This window comes from Oncorhynchus nerka, linkage group LG22 (genome assembly GCF_034236695.1).
Source record: "Oncorhynchus nerka isolate Pitt River linkage group LG22, Oner_Uvic_2.0, whole genome shotgun sequence".
Classification (NCBI taxonomy): Eukaryota; Metazoa; Chordata; class Actinopteri; order Salmoniformes; family Salmonidae; genus Oncorhynchus; species Oncorhynchus nerka.
Genome location: NC_088417.1, coordinates 71,584,237 through 71,609,443, shown reverse-complemented (window position 1 = coordinate 71,609,443; position 25,207 = coordinate 71,584,237). Strand labels below are relative to the sequence as shown.

Genomic DNA, 25,207 nt, shown 5'->3' with positions numbered 1-25,207 from the left:
AGTCCTTTAGGTGCCTTTTGGCAAACTCCAAGCGGGCTGTCATGTGCCTTTTACTGAGGAATGGCTTCCGTCTGGCCACTCTACCATAAATGCCTGATTGGTGGAGTGCTGCAGGGAGGGGCAGGCGCCAATGACCCACTGCAGGGGTCCTGGTTAGATGGGATACAGGGGTAACAGAGAAAGAGGGTTCAACAGAGGCAAGAGAGAGAGCTGCCACTCACGCATTTCCTAGTCCGTTTCAAGTTTTAATGTCACATGCACATGTACAGTGAAATGCCTTTCTTGCAAACTCAAAACCCAACAATGCAATAATCAATAACAATGTAATACTAGAAATAAGGGGAAATATGAAGAATACAATAAAAAATACAATAAGAATACAGTAAGTAAGCATACTATATACAGGGTCAGTTCCAATACCATATTCACAACGTGCAGGGATACTAGAGTGATGAAGGTAGATGTAGATATGTATAGGGGTAAGGTGACTAGGCAACAGGATATAGGATCAACAGAGTAGCAGCAGCTTGTGTGTGTGTGTGTGTGTGTGTGTGTGTGTGTGTGTGTGTGTGTGTGTGTGTAGAGTCAGTATAAATGTATGTGCATATTATGTGTGAGTGAGCAGATGTTGGAGTGAGTGTGTGTGTGTAGGGCCCTGTGAGTGTGTAGCGTCCTGTGAGTGAGCATAGTCAGATTGGAAAGAGAGACAGAGTATGGTTTGTGTTAGGATAGAAGGAGAGAGAGAGTAAGGTTTGGGTTATGGATGGAAAGAGACAATGAAAAACAATGAAAACTAAAACTTCTATAAACACAACAGAATTGAGAAGTTAAGGAACACCGGAAGACAAAGACAGACATGGTAAAAACCTCTGTGAGTTTGGACACACACAAACAGTTCTGTGGTAGTACTGTACAAACACACACTTACACAATCACTCACTTACACACACTCTACATGTGCGTGCATGCTCTCTCTTTCGCTCTATCAAACACAGAGAGAGCGAGAGAGAAAGAGAGAGTGTGTAAACCCAATATCCTCTGTGGCCCCCAGGGGCTTTGAGTTCACAGGCAGTGCAGGAAGAGAGAGACTGCATTATCCACATCAAAGCCCTGAATTATCAGCCATAATCAATGCTTCCCCCATTATCCCCAGCCCCCACATCTCCCTCTCTCTCCTCACCCATCCGACGCTCAACCTCACACACACTGGCCCATGCATCTCTAACTCTCAGAGCTACATCAGGCCATGCAGTGGGAAGGGAGGGAGAGAGGATAGAGATGTGGAGAACGAGAGAGAGAGGGATTGGAAGAGGGGAAACTAAGAATGATACCGCTTCAAATCAAAATCAAATCACTATCGTGATCATATAGACACAATAGTGTGCGTGCGTGTAACTGTGCGTGGGGGCTTCCTTGTGTGTGTCGTCAACTTATTAGGAAGTGATATACGTACAGGTACCAAGAGGCTAGTCTGACAACGCTGTTCTGCTGTTCGCTACATACTTTAGTCTGAGACTGCCATCATTGAAGTCGTTTGTGGTGATGAGGGGTATGAGGGGTGTCGTACAAAACAAAGTGGTAAAGAGATTGGATTGTCTCGAAACAATAAGAGCATCAAAACCAATTATGATTATTTTTTTACCCACGTGTGTTCTGGCTCAACGCATCGGTTTCTGGACCAATCAGATGGCCCGAATGTGTTTGCATTCGGTGAAGGGTCTGCGATGTTCTCAGATCCAGACTTGGGCGTGGTGTACCGTTTGGCCCTAGCAAGAAGTCTGGTTGGCCAGGCAATCAGGAGGCCAGGTAGGTAGGACAATCAGATAGCAGAGGCCCAGATAATCCCTAACTTTATGAATGAGACAGTATTTTCCTTTAGGAGCCGTAGCTTCCCTCCCGACCTCATTCTCCTGAAGAGAGCAGTTGAAGATCTACCAGAGACCAGCACCACGCCTCATCACTAATTCATGAAGCATGCATAAAACAGGCTACGGAAATGGTCCAGTCAAGAAATGTGTCACAAAAGTTTCTCACGCACTAACAACACAACTAATAATTGTACTTATTTGACTGTAATACTACTAATAGCACTGCAATATCTAACCACTAAAACACTAGGTACTAGTGTCCTACTACCATTACCAAGCATATATAGATCACAGGGCATGTGTGCATCGTCAGACAGAAAGTCCAGTGAATGGGACAGTGAAATGGTTGACAGTCTGCCTGAGCCAAGCCCTACAGAGATATCATGACCTCATTCACTGAGAGCAGAGCAGAGGGGGTCTGCTCCATACCACTCCGTCACTCTGAGGCACAACTGTAGGCCACTGGCCCCCTCTGCTGCCACAAGAAGGTAACTGCATCACAGTGGAACCCTACTGGATAATATAGTAGTTGCCCCGAGGTCGTATTATTGGCGTTTCATAGGTAAAAAGAAAATAAAACACATAAAAAATTAAAGACAAGTGACGTTAAATTGTACATTTTAATCACAGTTCCAAAAAGCAGAGGTTAAGGCCTAAATAGAAAAGAACAGACTGACTTTAAATGTGAGAGCACATTAAAGAGAACTTCAGCAGAAAACAATTGAAGGAAAAACATAGTACTCCATACAGTGTTTATTGTGCTTCTAAAATGACCAGGTCATCCACTATGGTATATTACCCATAGAACCATGCACCAGTCCATGTCCAACCCAGTCATTCATAGTCTCATACACCCACGGCAATCCCCCAACCCCAAGCACAGCATTCCATTCAGATAACCCCTCAATCAAAACAAACCCATGCACCTCTTAAGGTTTAAACATGAAACCAAATTCATCTAAAACATATCACAGTTATGTACCATTACCTTGCCACAAAAGAATAGCAAAAGACCAGAACAGAGGTTGCCATTTTTATTAAATGTCTGCCAAAGCGAGTTTCACCATAGTCTTTTTAATTAGCGCATAATTAAAGCATAATTAAGCCAACTTATTTACATGCAAAGTAACCATAATGCCTTTAGAGGAGTTGTCCCCAAGATTAGCAGGGTAGTGCTGGCTCCATGGAGGACAGAGGACTAGATCGCTGCACACTAATAAGCACCAACCCCCTCTTCCCTGTCCCCTCCCCAGCCCTCGTGACTGTAGCAAAAGCTTCTACTATAACATATTTGGTCGTTGAGTATTTGGTGTCCCTATCCCAACCAAAGTGAAGCCTCTCGTCTAAGCAACCCCATTTGTTCCAAACCACTCATCCCAAATCTAGGGGTGTTGACCCTACCACCACCACCACCCTGGCAGCCCTGAGGAGGAGGGAGACGGTAGCTGCAGAGGGGGAAGGGGAGGGAGGGACGGACGGAGTGTGGGAGGGAGGCGGAACATCAGGGTCTTCTTGTCGTTCATTCCTGTGCGGAGCAGAGAGAAACAGTCTCTTTAAGGGGTTGAAATGATTTTCTGTTTCAAAACAAACAACATGGATACAGTCGTTATGGTGTGAAGGACTAATCCATCAGATGTACTTAATTACACGTCTTTTTCTATTTTTCTCACTCAGTATAAATCTGCCACACAACTCTTTCATTATGCCTTGGAAAGACAAAAAGCTTGATCTCATCCAACCCTCTGATTGATGTTGTTGTTTTGACTAGTGTGCTAATGACTCGGACGTCATGACAGCTCTAAGACTAACAGTGGATCTCCAATCCCTGGAAAAGTCGGTAATGTCACCCGGAAAGTATTCAGACCCCTTTACTTTTTCCACATTTTATTACGTTACAGCCTTATACTAAAAAGGATTAGATGTTTTAAAAAGTCCTTTTCAATCTACAAACAATACCCCTTAATGACAAAGCAAAAACAGGTTTAGATTTTTTTGGTGTGCAAATGTATAAAAAAAAGGAAATATGACATTTACATAAGTATTCAGACCCTTTGCTATGAGACTCGAGGCTGTAATCGCTTCCAAAGTTGCTTCAACAAAGTACTGAGTAAAGGGTCTGAATACTTATGTAAATGTCATATTTCCTTCTTAAAAAAACAACATTTGTACACCAAAATTCTAAACCTGTTTTTGCTTTGTCATTATGGGGTATTGTTTGTAGATTGATGAGGGGGAAAGCAATTTGATCGATTTTAGAATAAGGCTGTAATGTAACAACATTTGGAAATATTCAAGGGGTCTGAATACTTTCTGAATGCACTGTATGTCCACTCCAACTCAATCACTACCTCTTGCATGCTTCTCACAAACAAGGACACCTGTCCAATTAAACATACCATCCTGATGGGGAATTTAGTAGAGTTGGGAGAACATCCATTTATTTTCCTACTAACAGACAGAGGCAGAAATGAACATGGTCTCTCCATGCCATCAGTGCCTAGCTCTCCAGGACCACAGAGGGAACAGCATCCATCCATCCATCCATCAGCCTCTCATCATCCCTCCTCACACAGCGACCCCTGGCCCAGCTTCTGACAGGACCAGATAGTAAAAGCCCAGTAAGGAACCCAAGCTCTCTCCCTCCTGGTCCCCATGACAGTACACACAGGGTTAACACTATTTGGCCATGTCAGAATAGACATCACTAATCATATTTCACTTTTAACCACTTACCTTAATTATTTCCCTAATCTTACCCCTCACTTCAAACTCTAAACTGAGAACAATAACTGATAACTTGTCCATTCTAGCATGGCCAGTCTAGCTTATACTTCTTACCTGCTCTACTCTATCTGTTTGATAATCTCCCCTGTCCGGCTCTCGATGACGATGGTCTTGGCATCCTTGACGGGCAATGAAGATTGGAAGTCATCACTCAGCAGGCCCAGGAGGGGGTACTGGTTACTGTACCTACAAATCAGTTATACACATTAAGGACCGCATACTGGTTGGTTATGTACTTACTGTATACCAGTACAAAATCCTGTTTTGGGAAACATCACACTAGGCATCCTAAATTACATTAACCTATTTTAGCGGAGCTTCTTCCAAATATTCCCCATAAAATAGGCTCATGGTGTTGTGGGGGGCTGACCTTTTGGTGATAGTGGTTGTGGTGACATTCTTGGCACTGTCGCTCTTCTTCTGCTGCAGCCGCCAGATCTCCTGATGGTTAAAGGTCAGAAATGGGAGGTCAGATATGAATAAGAAGGGAGGAGGAAGTAGGCCTGTGCTGTAAAACAGGTGTTAATGATGTAGCTAAAGGTGTACAAGCGTGTCAGATAAACACATTCCTAAAGTGAAATTAAAAGAACCTTCAGAGCCACGTTAACACAAGGACTGTGAGAGAATGTAGTCAGACTGGCTGGACCAAAACCCATAACTTGATTTTGGGAACAAATGAGATGAAAGACCCTAAAAGCAAGGTTTTTTTCCTAATCCATACCTGTTGGGTTAGTTTGGTTCTCTTAAGGGGATTTAAGTCAGGCAATACATACAAATCTTGTTTGACTTTTTTCTTAGATCTGATCCAAGATCTGTGCCTAAAGGCTGAACAGTGACCAGTAACTATGACCCCTGACCTCTTCCTGACGTTTGATGACGATCTCCCGCTGCTCCAGTGTTGTCAGCAGCTGTGTGATGCGGAGCTGCAGGCTCTTGTCACCTGATCTCTCTGTGGTGTACTCCGTGGTGATCCGTGTCAGCTGGGTCTGGACAGACACACAGATAGTCAGAGATACACATAGTATAAAACTACATACCCATAGTCAGTGTAACACTATATACCCATAGTCAGTATAACACTACATACCCATAGTCAGTATAACACTATATACCCATAGTCAGTATAACACTATATACCCATAGTCAGTATAACACTACATACCCATAGTCAGTATAACACTATATACCCATAGTCAGTATAACACTATATACCCATAGTCAGTATAACACTACATACCCATAGTCAGTATAACACTATATACCCATAGTCAGTATAACACTATATACCCATAGTCAGTATAACACTATATACCCATAGTCAGTATAAAACTACATACCCATAGTCAGTATAACACTACATACCCATAGTCAGTATAACACTATATACCCATAGTCAGTATAACACTACATACCCATAGTCAGTATAACACTATATACCCATAGTCAGTATAACACTATATACCCATAGTCAGTATAACACTACATACCCATAGTCAGTATAACACTACATACCCATAGTCAGTATAACACTATATACCCATAGTCAGTATAACACTATATACCCATAGTCAGTATAACACTACATACCCATAGTCAGTATAACACTATATACCCATAGTCAGTATAACACTACATACCCATAGTCAGTATAACACTATATACCCATAGTCAGTATAACACTATATACCCATAGTCAGTATAACACTACATACCCATAGTCAGTATAACACTACATACCCATAGTCAGTATAACACTACATACCCATAGTCAGTATAACACTATATACCCATAGTCAGTATAACACTATATACCCATAGTCAGTGTAACACTACATACCCATAGTCAGTGTAACACTATATACCCATAGTCAGTATAACACTACATACCCATAGTCAGTATAACACTACATACCCATAGTCAGTATAACACTATATACCCATAGTCAGTGTAACACTATATACCCATAGTCAGTATAACACTATATACCCATAGTCAGTATAACACTATATACCCATAGTCAGTGTAACACTACATACCCATAGTCAGTGTAACACTATATACCCATAGTCAGTATAACACTATATACCCATAGTCAGTATAACACTACATACCCATAGTCAGTATAACACTACATACCCATAGTCAGTATAACACTATATACCCATAGTCAGTATAACACTATATACCCATAGTCAGTGTAACACTACATACCCATAGTCAGTGTAACACTATATACCCATAGTCAGTATAACACTACATACCCATAGTCAGTATAACACTACATACCCATAGTCAGTATAACACTATATACCCATAGTCAGTGTAACACTATATACCCATAGTCAGTATAACACTATATACCAATAGTATAACACTATATACCCATAGTCAGTGTAACACTACATACCCATAGTCAGTATAACACTATATACCCATAGTCAGTATAACACTACATACCCATAGTCAGTATAACACTACATACCCATAGTCAGTATAACACTACATACCCATAGTCAGTATAACACTACATACCCATAGTCAGTATAACACTATATACCCATAGTCAGTATAACACTACATTCCCATAGTCAGTATAAAACTACATACCCATAGTCAGTGTAACACTATATACCCATAGTCAGTGTAACACTATATACCCATAGTCAGTATAAAACTACATACCCATAGTCAGTGTAACACTATATACCCATAGTCAGTATAAAACTACATACCCATAGTCAGTGTAACACTATATACCCATAGTCAGTATAACACTACATACCCATAGTCAGTATAACACTATATACCCATAGTCAGTATAACACTATATACCCATAGTCAGTATAACACTATATACCCATAGTCAGTAAGACACTATATACCCATAGTCAGTGTAACACTATATACCCATAGTCAGTATAACACTATATACCCATACTCAGTATAACACCATATACCCATAGTCAGTGTAACACTATATACCCATAGTCAGTAAGACACTATATACCCATAGTCAGTATAACACTATATACCCATAGTCAGTGTAACACTATATACCCATTGTCAGTAAGACACTATATACCCATAGTCAGTAAGACACTATATACCCATAGTTAGTGTAACACTATATACTCATAGTCACTAAGACACTATATACCCAGTCAGTGTAACACTATATACCCATAGTCAGTAAGACACTATATACCCATAGTCAGTATAACACTATATACCCATAGTCAGTGTAACACTATATACCCATAGTCAGTGTAACACTATATACCCATAGTCAGTAAGACACTATATACCCATAGTCAGTAAGACACTATATACCCATAGTCAGTAAGACACTATATACCCATAGTTAGTGTAACACTATATAATCATAGTCAGTAAGACGCTATATACCCAGTCAGTGTAACACTATATACCCATAGTCAGTAAGACACTATATACCCATAGTCAGTAAGACACTATATACCCATAGTCTGTTTAACACTATATACCCATAGTCAGTATAACACTATATACCCATAGTCAGTGTAACACTATATACCCATAGTCAGTATAACACTATATACCCATAGTCAGTATAACACTATATACCCATAGTCAGTATAACACTATATACCCATAGTCAGTGTAACACTATATACCCATAGTCAGTAAGACACTATATACCCATAGTCAGTATAACACTATATACCCATAGTCAGTATAACACTATATACCCAGTCAGTGTAACACTATATACCCATAGTCAGTGTAACACTATATACCCATAGTCAGTAAGACACTATATACCCATAGTCAGTAAGACACTATATACCCATAGTCAGTAAGACACTATATACCCATAGTTAGTGTAACACTATATAATCATAGTCAGTAAGACACTATATACCCAGTCAGTGTAACACTATATACCCATAGTCAGTAAGACACTATATACCCATAGTCAGTAAGACACTATATACCCATAGTCTGTATAACACTATATACCCATAATCAGTATAACACTATATACACATAGTCAGTGTAACACTATATACCCATAGTCAGTATAACACTATATACCCATAGTCAGTATAACACTATATACCCATAGTCAGTATAACACTATATACCCATAGTCAGTGTAACACTATATACCCATAGTCAGTAAGACACTATATACCCATAGTCAGTATAACACTATATACCCATAGTCAGTATAACACTATATACCCATAGTCAGTAAGATACTATATACCCATAGTTAGTGTTACACTATATACTCATAGTCAGTAAGACACTATATACCTAGTCAGTGTAACACTATATACCCATAGTCAGTAAGACACTATATACCCATAGTCAGTATAACACTATATACCCAGTCAGTGTAACACTATATACCCATAGTCAGTAAGACACTATATACCCATAGTCAGTATAACACTATATACCCAGTCAGTGTAACACTATATACCCATAGTCAGTGTAACACTATATACCCATAGTCAGTATAACACCATATACCCATAGTCAGTATAACACTATATACCCAGTCAGTGTAACACTATATACCCATAGTCAGTGTAACACTATATACCCATAGTCAGTATAACACCATATACCCATAGTCAGTATAACACTATATACCCAGTCAGTGTAACACTATATACCCATAGTCAGTGTAACACTATATACCCATAGTCAGTGTAACACTATATACCCATAGTCAGTATAACACCATATACCCATAGTCAGTGTAACACTATATACCCATAGTCAGTAAGACACTATATACCCATAGTCAGTATAACACTATATACCCATAATCAGTATAACACTATATACCCAGTCAGTGTAACACTATATACCCATAGTCAGTGTAACACTATATACCCATAGTCAGTAAGACACTATATACCCATAGTCAGTAAGACACTATATACCCATAGTCAGTAAGACACTATATACCCATAGTTAGTGTAACACTATATAATCATAGTCAGTAAGACACTATATACCCAGTCAGTGTAACACTATATACCCATAGTCAGTAAGACACTATATACCCATAGTCAGTAAGACACTATATACCCATAGTCAGTAAGACACTATATACCCATAGTCAGTGTAACACTATATACCCATAATCAGTATAACACTATATACCCATAATCAGTATAACACTATATACCCATAGTCAGTGTAACACTATATACCCATAGTCAGTATAACACTATATACCCATAGTCAGTATAACACTATATACCCATAGTCAGTATAACACTATATACCCATAGTCAGTGTAACACTATATACCCATAGTCAGTAAGACACTATATACCCATAGTCAGTATAACACTATATACCCATAGTCAGTATAACACTATATACCCATAGTCAGTAAGATACTATATACCCATAGTTAGTGTTACACTATATACTCATAGTCAGTAAGACACTATATACCTAGTCAGTGTAACACTATATACCCATAGTCAGTAAGACACTATATACCCATAGTCAGTATAACACTATATACCCAGTCAGTGTAACACTATATACCCATAGTCAGTAAGACACTATATACCCATAGTCAGTATAACACTATATACCCAGTCAGTGTAACACTATATACCCATAGTCAGTGTAACACTATATACCCATAGTCAGTATAACACCATATACCCATAGTCAGTATAACACTATATACCCAGTCAGTGTAACACTATATACCCATAGTCAGTGTAACACTATATACCCATAGTCAGTATAACACCATATACCCATAGTCAGTATAACACTATATACCCAGTCAGTGTAACACTATATACCCATAGTCAGTGTAACACTATATACCCATAGTCAGTGTAACACTATATACCCATAGTCAGTATAACACCATATACCCATAGTCAGTGTAACACTATATACCCATAGTCAGTATAACACTATATACCCAGTCAGTGTAACACTATATACCCATAGTCAGTATAACACTATATACCCATAGTCAGTGTAACACTATATACCCATAGTCAGTGTAACACTATATACCCAGTCAGTGTAACACTATATACCCATAGTCAGTATAACACTATATACCCATAGTCAGTATAACACCATATACGCATAGTTAGTGTAACCCTATATACCCATAGTCAGTATAACACTATATACCCATAGTCAGTAAGACACTATATACCCATACTCAGTTTAACACTATATACCCATAGTAAGTAAGACACTATATACCCATAGTCAGTGTAACACTATATACCCATCGTCAGTAAGACACTATATACCCATAGTCAGTATAACACTATATACCCATAGTTAGTGTAACACTATATAATCATAGTCAGTAAGACACTATATACCCAGTCAGTGTAACACTATATACCCATAGTCAGTAAGACACTATATACCCATAGTCAGTAAGACACTATATACCCATAGTCTGTATAACACTATATACCCATAATCAGTATAACACTATATACACATAGTCAGTGTAACACTATATACCCATAGTCAGTATAACACTATATACCCATAGTCAGTATAACACTATATACCCATAGTCAGTATAACACTATATACCCATAGTCAGTGTAACACTATATACCCATAGTCAGTAAGACACTATATACCCATAGTCAGTATAACACTATATACCCATAGTCAGTATAACACTATATACCCATAGTCAGTAAGATACTATATACCCATAGTTAGTGTTACACTATATACTCATAGTCAGTAAGACACTATATACCTAGTCAGTGTAACACTATATACCCATAGTCAGTAAGACACTATATACCCATAGTCAGTATAACACTATATACCCAGTCAGTGTAACACTATATACCCATAGTCAGTAAGACACTATATACCCATAGTCAGTATAACACTATATACCCAGTCAGTGTAACACTATATACCCATAGTCAGTGTAACACTATATACCCATAGTCAGTATAACACCATATACCCATAGTCAGTATAACACTATATACCCAGTCAGTGTAACACTATATACCCATAGTCAGTGTAACACTATATACCCATAGTCAGTATAACACTATATACCCATAGTCAGTGTAACACTATATACCGAGTCAGTATAACACTATATACCCAGTCAGTGTAACACTATATACCCATAGTCAGTGTAACACTATATACCCATAGTCAGTGTAACACTATATACCCATAGTCAGTATAACACCATATACGCATAGTTAGTGTAACACTATATACCCATAGTCAGTATAACACTATATACCCATAGTCAGTATAACACTATATACCCATAGTCAGTATAACACTATATACCCATAGTCAGTATAACACCATATACCCATAGTCAGTGTAACACTATATACCCATAGTCAGTATAACACTATATACCCAGTCAGTGTAACAATGTATACCCATAGTCAGTGTAACACTATATACCCATCGTCAGTAAGTTACTATATACCCATAGTCAGTATAACACCATATACCCATAGTCAGTGTAACACTATATACCCATAGTCAGTATAACACTATATACCCAGTCAGTATAACACTATATACCCATAGTCAGTATAACACTATATACCCATAGTCAGTAAGACACTATATACCCATAGTCAGTGTAACACTATATACCCATCGTCAGTAAGACACTATATACCCATAGTCAGTATAACACTATATACCCATAGTTAGTATAACACTATATACCCATTGTCAGTAAGACACTATATACCCATAGTCAGTATAACACTATATACCCATAGCCAGTAAGACACTATATACCTATAGTCAGTGTAACACTATATACCCATAGTCAGTAAGACACTATATACCCATAGTCAGTGTAACACTATATACCCAGTCAGTATAACACTACATACCCATAGTCAGTATAACACTACATACCCATAGTCAGTATAACACCATATACCCATAGTCAGTGTAACACTATATACCCATAGTCAGTATAACACTATATACCCAGTCAGTGTAACACAATATACCCATAGTCAGTATAACACTATATACCCAGTCAGTGTAACACTATATACCCATAGTCAGTGTAACACTATATACCCATAGTCAGTATAACACTATATACCCATAGACAGTATAACACTATATACCTATAGTCAGTAAGACACTATATACCCATAGTCAGTGTAACACTATATACCCATAGTCAGTATAACACTATATACCTATAGTCAGTAAGACACTATATACCCATAGTCAGTGTAACACTATATACCCATAGTCAGTATAACACTATATACCCATAGTCAGTATAACACTATATACCCATAGTCAGTATAACTCCATATACGCATAGTTAGTGTAACACTATATACCCATAGTCAGTATAACACTATATACCCAGTCAGTGTAACACTATATACCCATAGTCAGTATAACACTATATACCCATAGTCAGTATAACACCATATACGCATAGTTAGTGTAACACTATATACCCATAGTCAGTATAACACTATATACCCATAGTCAGTGTAACACTATATAATCATAGTCAGTAAGACACTATATACCCAGTCAGTGTAACACTATATACCCATAGTCAGTAAGACACTATATACCCATAGTCAGTAAGACCCTATATACCCATAGTCTGTATAACACTATATACCCATAATCAGTATAACACTATATAGTCAGTGTAACACTATATACCCATAGTCAGTATAACACTATATACCCATAGTCAGTATAACACTATATACCCATAGTCAGTATAACACTATATACCCATAGTCAGTGTAACACTATATACCCATAGTCAGTAAGACACTATATACCCATAGTCAGTATAACACTATATACCCATAGTCAGTATAACACTATATACCCATAGTCAGTAAGACACTATATACCCATAGTTAGTGTTACACTATATACTCATAGTCAGTAAGACACTATATACCTAGTCAGTGTAACACTATATACCCATAGTCAGTAAGACACTATATACCCATAGTCAGTATAACACTATATACCCATAGTCAGTATAACACTATATACCCATAGTCAGTGTAACACTATATACCCATAGTCAGTAAGACACTATATACCCATAGTCAGTGTAACACTATATACCCATAGTCAGTAAGACACTATATACCCATAGTCAGTGTAACACTATATACCCATAGTCAGTATAATACCATATACCCATAGTCAGTATAACACTACATATCCAGTCAGTATAACACTACATACCCATAGTCAGTATAACACTACATACCCATAGTCAGTATAACACTATATACCCATAGTCAGTATAACACTATATACCCAGTCAGTGTAACACTATATACCCATAGTCAGTGTAACACTATATACCCATAGTCAGTAAACACTATATACCCAGTCAGTAACACTATATACCCATATACACTATATACCCATAGTCAGTATAACACTATATACCCATAGTCAGTAACAATAAACCCATAGTTAGTATAACACTATATACCCATAGTCAGTAACACTATATACCCATAGTCAGTAAGACACTGTATACCCATAGTCAGTGTAACACTATATACCCATAGTCAGTATAACACCATATACCCATAGTCAGTATAACAGTCAGTGTAACACTATATACCCATAGTCAGTGTAACACTATATACCCATAGTCAGTGTAACACTATATACCCATAGTCAGTATAACACCATATACCCATAGTCAGTGTAACACTATATACCCATAGTCAGTATAACACTATATACCCAGTCAGTGTAACACTATATACCCATAGTCAGTATAACACCATATACGCATAGTTAGTGTAACACTATATACCCATAGTCAGTATAACACTATATACCCATAGTCAGTAAGACACTATATACCCATACTCAGTTTAACACTATATATCCATAGTAAGTAAGACACTATATACCCATAGTCAGTGTAACACTATATACCCATCGTCAGTAAGACACTATATACCCATAGTCAGTATAACACTATATACCCATAGTTAGTATAACACTATATACCCATAGTCAGTGTAACACTATATACCCATAGTCAGTAAGACACTGTATACCCATAGTCAGTGTAACACTATATACCCATAGTCAGTATAACACCATATACCCATAGTCAGTATAACACCATATACCCAGAGTCCGTGTAACACTATATACCCATAGTCAGTATAACACTCTATACCCAGTCAGTGTAACACTGTATACCCATAGTCAGTATAACACTATATACCCATAGTCAGTATAACACTATATACCCATAGCCAGTAAAACACTATATACCCATAGTCAGTATAACACTATATACCCATAGTCAGTATAACACCATATACCCATAGTCAGTATAACACTATATATCCATAGTCAGTGTAACACTATATACCCATAGTCAGTATAACACTATATACCCATAGTCAGTATAACACTATATACCCAGTCAGTGTAACACTATATACCCATAGTCAGTGTAAGACTATATACCCAGTCAGTATAACACTATATACCCAGTCAGTGTAACACTATATACCCATAGTCAGTGTAACACTATATACCCATAGTCAGTGTAACACTATATACCCATAGTCAGTATAACACTATATACCCATAGTCAGTATAACACTATATACCCATAGTCAGTATAACACTATATACCCAGTCAGTGTAACACTATATACCCATAGTCAGTATAACAGTATATACCCAGTCAGTGTAACACTATATACCCATAGTCAGTATAACACTATATACCCAGGCAGTGTAACACTATATACCCATAGTCAGTATAACACTATATACCCAGTCAGTGTAACACTATATACCCATAGTCAGTATAACACCATATACCCATAGTCAGTGTAACACTATCTACCCATAGTCAGTATAACACTATATACCCAGTCAGTGTAACACTATATACCCATAGTCAGTATAACACTATATACCCATAGTCAGTATAACACCATATACGCATAGTTAGTGTAACACTATATACCCATAGTCAGTATAACACTATATACCCATAGTCAGTATAACACTATATACCCATAGTCAGTATAACACTATATACCCATAGTCAGTGTAACACTATATACCCATAGTCAGTGTAACACCATATACCCATAGTCAGTGTAACACTATATACCCATAGTCAGTATAACACTATATACCCAGTCAGTGTAACACTATATACCCATAGTCAGTATAACACTATATACCCATAGTCAGTATAACACCATATACGCATAGTTAGTGTAACACTATATACCCAGTCAGTGTAACACTATATACCCATAGTCAGTAGAACACTATATACCCATAGTCAGTAAGACACTATATACCCATACTCAGTTTAACACTATATACCCATAGTAAGTAAGACACTATATACCCATAGTCAGTAGAACACTATATACCCATAGTCAGTAAGACACTATATACCCATACTCAGTTTAACACTATATACCCATAGTCAGTAAGACACTATATACCCATACTCAGTTTAACACTATATACCCATAGTAAGTAAGACACTATATACCCATAGTCAGTGTAACACTATATACCCATAGTCAGTATAACACTATATACCCAAAGTCAGTAAGACACTATATACCCATAGTTAGTGTTACACTATATACTCATAGTCAGTAAGACACTATATACCTAGTCAGTGTAACACTATATACCCATAGTCAGTAAGACACTATATACCCATAGTCAGTGTAACACTATATACCCATAGTCAGTATAACACTATATACCCAGTCAGTGTAACACTATATACCCATAGTCAGTATAACACTATATACCCATAGTCAGTATAACACCATATACGCATAGTTAGTGTAACACTATATACCCAGTCAGTGTAACACTATATACCCATAGTCAGTAGAACACTATATACCCATAGTCAGTAAGACACTATATACCCATACTCAGTTTAACACTATATACCCATAGTAAGTAAGACACTATATACCCATAGTCAGTAGAACACTATATACCCATAGTCAGTAAGACACTATATACCCATAGTCAGTAAGACACTATATACCCATACTCAGTTTAACACTATATACCCATAGTAAGTAAGACACTATATACCCATAGTCAGTGTAACACTATATACCCATAGTCAGTATAACACTATATACCCATAGTCAGTAAGACACTATATACCCATAGTTAGTGTTACACTATATACTCATAGTCAGTAAGACACTATATACCTAGTCAGTGTAACACTATATACCCATAGTCAGTAAGACACTATATACCCATAGTCAGTATAACACTATATACCCATAGTCAGTATAACACTATATACCCATAGTCAGTGTAACACTATATACCCATAGTCAGTAAGACACTATATACCCATAGTCAGTGTAACACTATATACCCATAGTCAGTAAGACACTATATACCCATAGTCAGTGTAACACTATATACCCATAGTCAGTATAACACTATATACCCATAGTCAGTATAACACTATATAGTCAGTATAACACTAGTACCCATAGTCAGTAACACTATATACCCATAGTCAGTATAACACTATATACCCATAGTCAGTATAACACTATATACCCAGTCAGTGTAACACTATATACCCATAGTCAGTGTAACACTATAGTCAGTATAACACCATATACCCATAGTCAGTATACTATATACCCAGTCAGTGTAACACTATATACCCATAGTCAGTGTAACACTATATACCCATAGTCAGTGTAACACTATATACCCATAGTCAGTATAACACCATATACCCATAGTCAGTGTAACACTATATACCCATAGTCAGTATAACACTATATACCCAGTCAGTGTAACACTATATACCCATAGTCAGTATAACACTATAGTCAGTATAACACTATATACCCATAGTTAGTGTAACACTATATACCCATAGTCAGTATAACACTATATACCCATAGTCAGTAAGACACTATATACCCATAGTCAGTTTAACACTATATACCCATAGTCAGTAAACACTATATACCCATAGTCAGTGTAACACTATATACCCATAGTCAGTAAGAACACTATATACCCATAGTCAGTATAACACTATATACCCATAGTTAGTATAACACTATATACCCATAGTCATAACACTATATACCCATAGTCAGTAAACACTGTATACCCATAGTCAGTGTAACACTATATACCCATAGTCAGTATAACACTATACCCATAGTCAGTATAACACCATATACCCAGAGTCAGTGTAACACTATATACCCATAGTCAGTATAACACTATATACCCATAGTCAGTAAAACACTATATACCCATAGTCAGTATAACACTATATACCCATATATAACCCATATACCCATAGTCAGTATAACACTATATATCCATAGTCAGTACTATATACCCATAGTCAGTATAACACTATATACCCATAGTCAGTATAACACTATATACCCAGTCAGTGTAACACTATATACCCATAGTCAGTGTAAGACTATATACCCAGTCAGTATAACACTATATACCCAGTCAGTGTAACACTATATACCCATAGTAGTCAGTATACACTATATACCCATAGTCAGTGTAACACTATATACCCATAGTCAGTATAACACTATATACCCATAGTCAGTATAACACTATATACCCATAGTCAGTATAACACTATATACCCAGTCAGTGTAACACTATATACCCATAGTCAGTATAACAGTATATACCCAGTCAGTGTAACACTATATACCCATAGTCAGTATAACACTATATACCCAGGCAGTGTAACACTATATACCCATAGTCAGTATAACACTATATACCCAGTCAGTGTAACACTATATACCCATAGTCAGTATAACACCATATACCCATAGTCAGTAAACACTATATACCCATAGTCAGTATAACACTATATACCCAGTCAGTGTAACACTATATACCCATAGTCAGTATAACACTATATACCCATAGTCAGTATAACACCATATACGCATAGTTAGTGTAACACTATATACCCATAGTCAGTATAACACTATATACCCATAGTCAGTATAACACTATATACCCATAGTCAGTATAACACTATATACCCATAGTCAGTGTAACACTATATACCCATAGTCAGTGTAACACTATATACCCATAGTCAGTATAACACCATATACCCATAGTCAGTGTAACACTATATACCCATAGTCAGTATAACACTATATACCCAGTCAGTGTAACACTATATACCCATAGTCAGTATAACACTATATACCCATAGTCAGTATAACACCATATACGCATAGTTAGTGTAACACTATATACCCAGTCAGTGTAACACTATATACCCATAGTCAGTAGAACACTATATACCCATAGTCAGTAAGACACTATATACCCATACTCAGTTTAACACTATATACCCATAGTCAGTATAACACCATATACCCATAGTCAGTATAACACTATATACCCATAGTCAGTAAACACTATATACCCATAGTCAGTATAACACTATATACCCATAGTCAGTACCCATAGTCAGTATATATACCCATAGTCAGTATAACACTATATACCCATAGTCAGTATACACTATAGTCAGTATAACACTATATACCCATATAACACCATATACCCATAGTCAGTATAACACTATATACCCATAGTCAGTATAACACTATATACCCATAGTCAGTATAACACTATATACCAGTATAACACTATATACCCAGTCAGTGTAACACTATATACCCATAGTCAGTAAGACACTATATACCCAGTCAGTATAACACTATATACCCATAGTCAGTAAACACTATATACCCATAGTCAGTGTAACACTATATACCCATAGTCAGTATAACACTATATACCCATAGTCAGTATAACACTATATACCCATAGTCAGTATAACACTATATACCCATAGTCAGTATAACACTATATACCCAGTCAGTGTAACACTATATACCCATAGTCAGTATAACAGTATATACCCAGTCAGTAGAACACTATATACCCATAGTCAGTATAACACTATATACCCAGGCAGTGTAACACTATATACCCATAGTCAGTATAACACTATATACCCATAGTCAGTGTAACACTATATACCCATAGTCAGTATAACACTATATACCCATAGTCAGTGTAACACTATCTACCCATAGTCAGTATAACACTATATACCCAGTCAGTGTAACACTATATACCCATAGTCAGTATAACACTATATACCCATAGTCAGTATAACACTATATACCATAGTTAGTGTAACACTATATACCCATAGTCAGTATAACACTATATACCCATAGTCAGTATAACACTATATACCCATAGTCAGTATAACACTATATACCCATAGTCAGTGTAACACTATATACCCATAGTCAGTGTAACACTATATACCCATAGTCAGTATAACACCATATACCCATAGTCAGTGTAACACTATATACCCATAGTCAGTATAACACTATATACCCAGTCAGTGTAACACTATATACCCATAGTCAGTATAACACTATATACCCATAGTCAGTATAACACTATATACCCATAGTCAGTGTAACACTATATACCCAGTCAGTGTAACACTATATACCCATAGTCAGTAGAACACTATATACCCATAGTCAGTAAGACACTATATACCCATACTCAGTTTAACACTATATACCCATAGTCAGTATAACACCATATACCCATAGTCAGTATAACACCATATACCCAGAGTCCGTGTAACACTATATACCCATAGTCAGTATAACACTCTATACCCAGTCAGTGTAACACTGTATACCCATAGTCAGTATAACACTATATACCCATAGTCAGTATAACACTATATACCCATAGCCAGTAAAACACTATATACCCATAGTCAGTATAACACTATATACCCATAGTCAGTATAACACCATATACCCATAGTCAGTATAACACTATATATCCATAGTCAGTACCCATAACATAACACTATATACCCATAGTCAGTATAACACTATATACCCATAGTCAGTATAACACTATATACCCAGTCAGTGTAACACTATATACCCATAGTCAGTGTAAGACTATATACCCAGTCAGTATAACACTATATACCCAGTCAGTGTAACACTATATACCCATAGTCAGTGTAACACTATATACCCATAGTCAGTGTAACACTATATACCCATAGTCAGTATAACACTATATACCCATAGTCAGTATAACACTATATACCCATAGTCAGTATAACACTATATACCCAGTCAGTGTAACACTATATACCCATAGTCAGTATAACAGTATATACCCAGTCAGTGTAACACTATATACCCATAGTCAGTATAACACTATATACCCAGGCAGTGTAACACTATATACCCATAGTCAGTATAACACTATATACCCAGTCAGTGTAACACTATATACCCATAGTCAGTATAACACCATATACCCATAGTCAGTGTAACACTATCTACCCATAGTCAGTATAACACTATATACCCAGTCAGTGTAACACTATATACCCATAGTCAGTATAACACTATATACCCATAGTCAGTATAACACCATATACGCATAGTTAGTGTAACACTATATACCCATAGTCAGTATAACACTATATACCCATAGTCAGTATAACACTATATACCCATAGTCAGTATAACACTATATACCCATAGTCAGTGTAACACTATATACCCATAGTCAGTGTAACACTATATACCCATAGTCAGTATAACACCATATACCCATAGTCAGTGTAACACTATATACCCATAGTCAGTATAACACTATATACCCAGTCAGTGTAACACTATATACCCATAGTCAGTATAACACCATATACGCATAGTTAGTGTAACACTATATACCCAGTCAGTGTAACACTATATACCCATAGTCAGTAGAACACTATATACCCATAGTCAGTAAGACACTATATACCCATACTCAGTTTAACACTATATACCCATAGTAAGTAAGACACTATATACCCATAGTCAGTAGAACATTATATACCCATAGTCAGTAAGACACTATATACCCATACTCAGTTTAACACTATATACCCATAGTCAGTAAGACACTATATACCCATACTCAGTTTAACACTATATACCCATAGTAAGTAAGACACTATATACCCATAGTCAGTGTAACACTATATACCCATAGTCAGTAAGACACTATATACCCATAGTCAGTATAACACTATATACCCATAGCCAGTAAGACACTATATACCCATAGTCAGTGTAACACTATATACCCATAGTCAGTGTAACACTATATACCCATAGTCAGTATAACACCATATACCCATAGTCAGTATAACACCATATACCCAGAGTCCGTGTAACACTATATACCCATAGTCAGTATAACACTCTATACCCAGTCAGTGTAACACTGTATACCCATAGTCAGTATAACACTATATACCCATAGTCAGTATAACACTATATACCCAGTCAGTGTAACACTATATACCCATAGTCAGTGTAACACTATCTACCCATAGTCAGTATAACACTATATACCCAGTCAGTGTAACACTATATACCCATAGTCAGTATAACACTATATACCCATAGTCAGTATAACACCATATACGCATAGTTAGTGTAACACTATATACCCATAGTCAGTATAACACTATATACCCATAGTCAGTATAACACTAGTCAGTATAACACTATATACCCATAGTCAGTAAACACTATATACCCATAGTCAGTGTAACACTATATACCCATAGTCAGTATAACACCATATACCCATAGTCAGTAACACTATATACCCATAGTCAGTATAACACTATATACCCAGTCAGTCAGTAAACACTATATACCCATAGTCAGTATAACACTATATACCATAGTTAGTGTAACACTATATACCCAGTCAGTGTAACACTATATACCCATAGTCAGTAGAACACTATATACCCATAGTCAGTATATACCCATACTCAGTTTAACACTATATACCCATAGTAAGTAAGACACTATATACCCATAGTCAGTAGAACACTATATACCCATAGTCAGTAAGACACTATATACCCATAGTCAGTCAGTAAGACACTATATACCCATACTCAGTTTAACACTATATACCCATAGTAAGTAAGACACTATATACCCATAGTCAGTAAACACTATATACCCATAGTCAGTATATACCCATAGTCAGTATAACACTATATACCCATAGTCAGTATAACACTATATACCCATAGTCAGTAACACTATATACCCATAGTCAGTGTAACACTATATACCCATAGTCAGTATAACACTATATACCCATAGTCAGTATAACACCATATACCCATAGTCAGTATAACACTATATACCCATAGTCAGTATAACACTATATACCCATAGTCAGTATAACACTGTATACCCATAGTCAGTATAACACTATATACCCATAGTCAGTATAACACTATATACCCATAGTCAGTAAAACACTATATACCCATAGTCAGTATAACACTATATACCCATAGTCAGTATAACACCATATACCCATAGTCAGTATAACACTATATACCCATAGTCAGTGTAACACTATATACCCATAGTCAGTATAACACTATATCCCCATAGTCAGTATAACACTATATACCCAGTGTAACACTATATACCAATAGTCAGTATAACACTATATACCCATAGTCAGTATAACACTATATACCCATAGTCAGTGTAACACTATATACCCAGTCAGTATACACTATATACCCAGTCAGTATAACACTATATACCCAGTCAGTGTAACACTATATACCCATAGTCAGTGTAACACTATATACCCATAGTCAGTGTAACACTATATACCCATAGTCAGTATAACACTATATACCCATAGTCAGTATAACACTATATACCCAGTCAGTGTAACACTATATACCCATAGTCAGTATAACACTATATACCCATAGTCAGTGTAACACTATATACCCATAGTCAGTATAACACCATATACGCATAGTTAGTGTAACACTATATACCCATAGTCAGTATAACACTATATACCCATAGTCAGTATAACACTATATACCCATAGTCAGTATAACACTATATACCCATAGTCAGTATAACACCATATACCCATAGTCAGTGTAACACTATATACCCATAGTCAGTATAACACTATATACCCATAGTCAGTGTAACACTATATACCCATAGTCAGTGTAACACTATATACCCATAGTCAGTAAACACTATATACCCATAGTCAGTATAACACCATATACCCATAGTCAGTGTAACACTATATACCCATAGTCAGTATAACACTATATACCCAGTCAGTAGTATACCCATAGTCAGTATAACACTATATACCCATAGTCAGTAAGACACTATATACCCATAGTCAGTGTAACACTATATACCCATAGTCAGTAAGACACTATATACCCATAGTCAGTATAACACTATATACCCATAGTTAGTATAACACTATATACCCATAGTCAGTAAGACACTATATACCCATAGTCAGTATAACACTATATACCCATTGTCAGTAAGACACTATATACCTATAGTCAGTGTAACACTATATACCCATAGTCAGTAAGACACTATATACCCATAGTCAGTGTAACACTATATACCCAGTCAGTATAACACTATATACCCATAGTCAGTATAACACTATATACCCATAGTCAGTATAACACTATACCCATAGTCAGTGTAACACTATAACACTCAGTCAGTGTAACACTATATACCCATAGTCAGTATAACACTATATACCCAGTCAGTGTAACACTATATACCCATAGTCAGTGTAACACTATATACCCATAGTCAGTATAACACTATATACCCATAGTCAGTATAACACCATATACGCATAGTTAGTGTAACACTATATACCCATAGTCAGTATAACACTATATACCCATAGTCAGTGTAACACTATATACCCATAGTCAGTAAGACACTATATACCCATAGTCAGTATAACACTATATACCCATAGTCAGTATAACACTATATACCCATAGTCAGTATAACACCATATACCCATAGTCAGTGTAACACTATATACCCATAGTCAGTATAACACTATATACCCAGTCAGTGTAACACTATATACCCATAGTCAGTGTAACACTATATACCCATAGTCAGTAAGACACTATACATAGTCAGTATAACACTATACCCATAGTCAGTATAACACTATATACCCATAGTCAGTATAACACCATATACCCATAGTCAGTATAACACTATATACCCATAGTCAGTATAACACTATATACCCAGTCATATACCCATAGTCAGTATAACACTATATACCCATAGTCAGTAAACACTATATACCCATAGTCAGTATAACACCATATACCCATAGTCACACTATATACCCATAGTCAGTATAACACTATATACCCAGTCAGTATAACACTATATACCCATAGTCAGTATAACACTATATACCCATAGTCAGTAAGACACTATATACCCATAGTCAGTGTAACACTATATACCCA

At 36.5% G+C, this 25,207-nt stretch overlaps 1 protein-coding gene across 2 annotated transcripts in view; it reads right to left on the bottom strand.

Moving 5' to 3' along the window:
* Positions 1 to 2,469: 2,469 nt before the first annotated feature.
* pof1b (POF1B actin binding protein) overlaps positions 2,470 to 25,207 on the bottom strand; it is an 80,026-nt gene continuing 57,288 nt past the window's right edge. For both annotated transcript variants that reach the window (XM_065007361.1, XM_065007362.1), the window contains exons 10-13: positions 5,510 to 5,638; positions 5,023 to 5,093; positions 4,707 to 4,838; positions 2,470 to 3,393 (exon numbers count right to left, since the gene is read on the bottom strand). In XM_065007361.1, the coding sequence (XP_064863433.1) occupies positions 4,712 to 4,838; positions 5,023 to 5,093; positions 5,510 to 5,638 (327 nt within the window). In that variant the 3' untranslated portion in view covers positions 2,470 to 3,393; positions 4,707 to 4,711. The remainder of the gene's footprint in view (positions 3,394 to 4,706; positions 4,839 to 5,022; positions 5,094 to 5,509; positions 5,639 to 25,207) is intronic.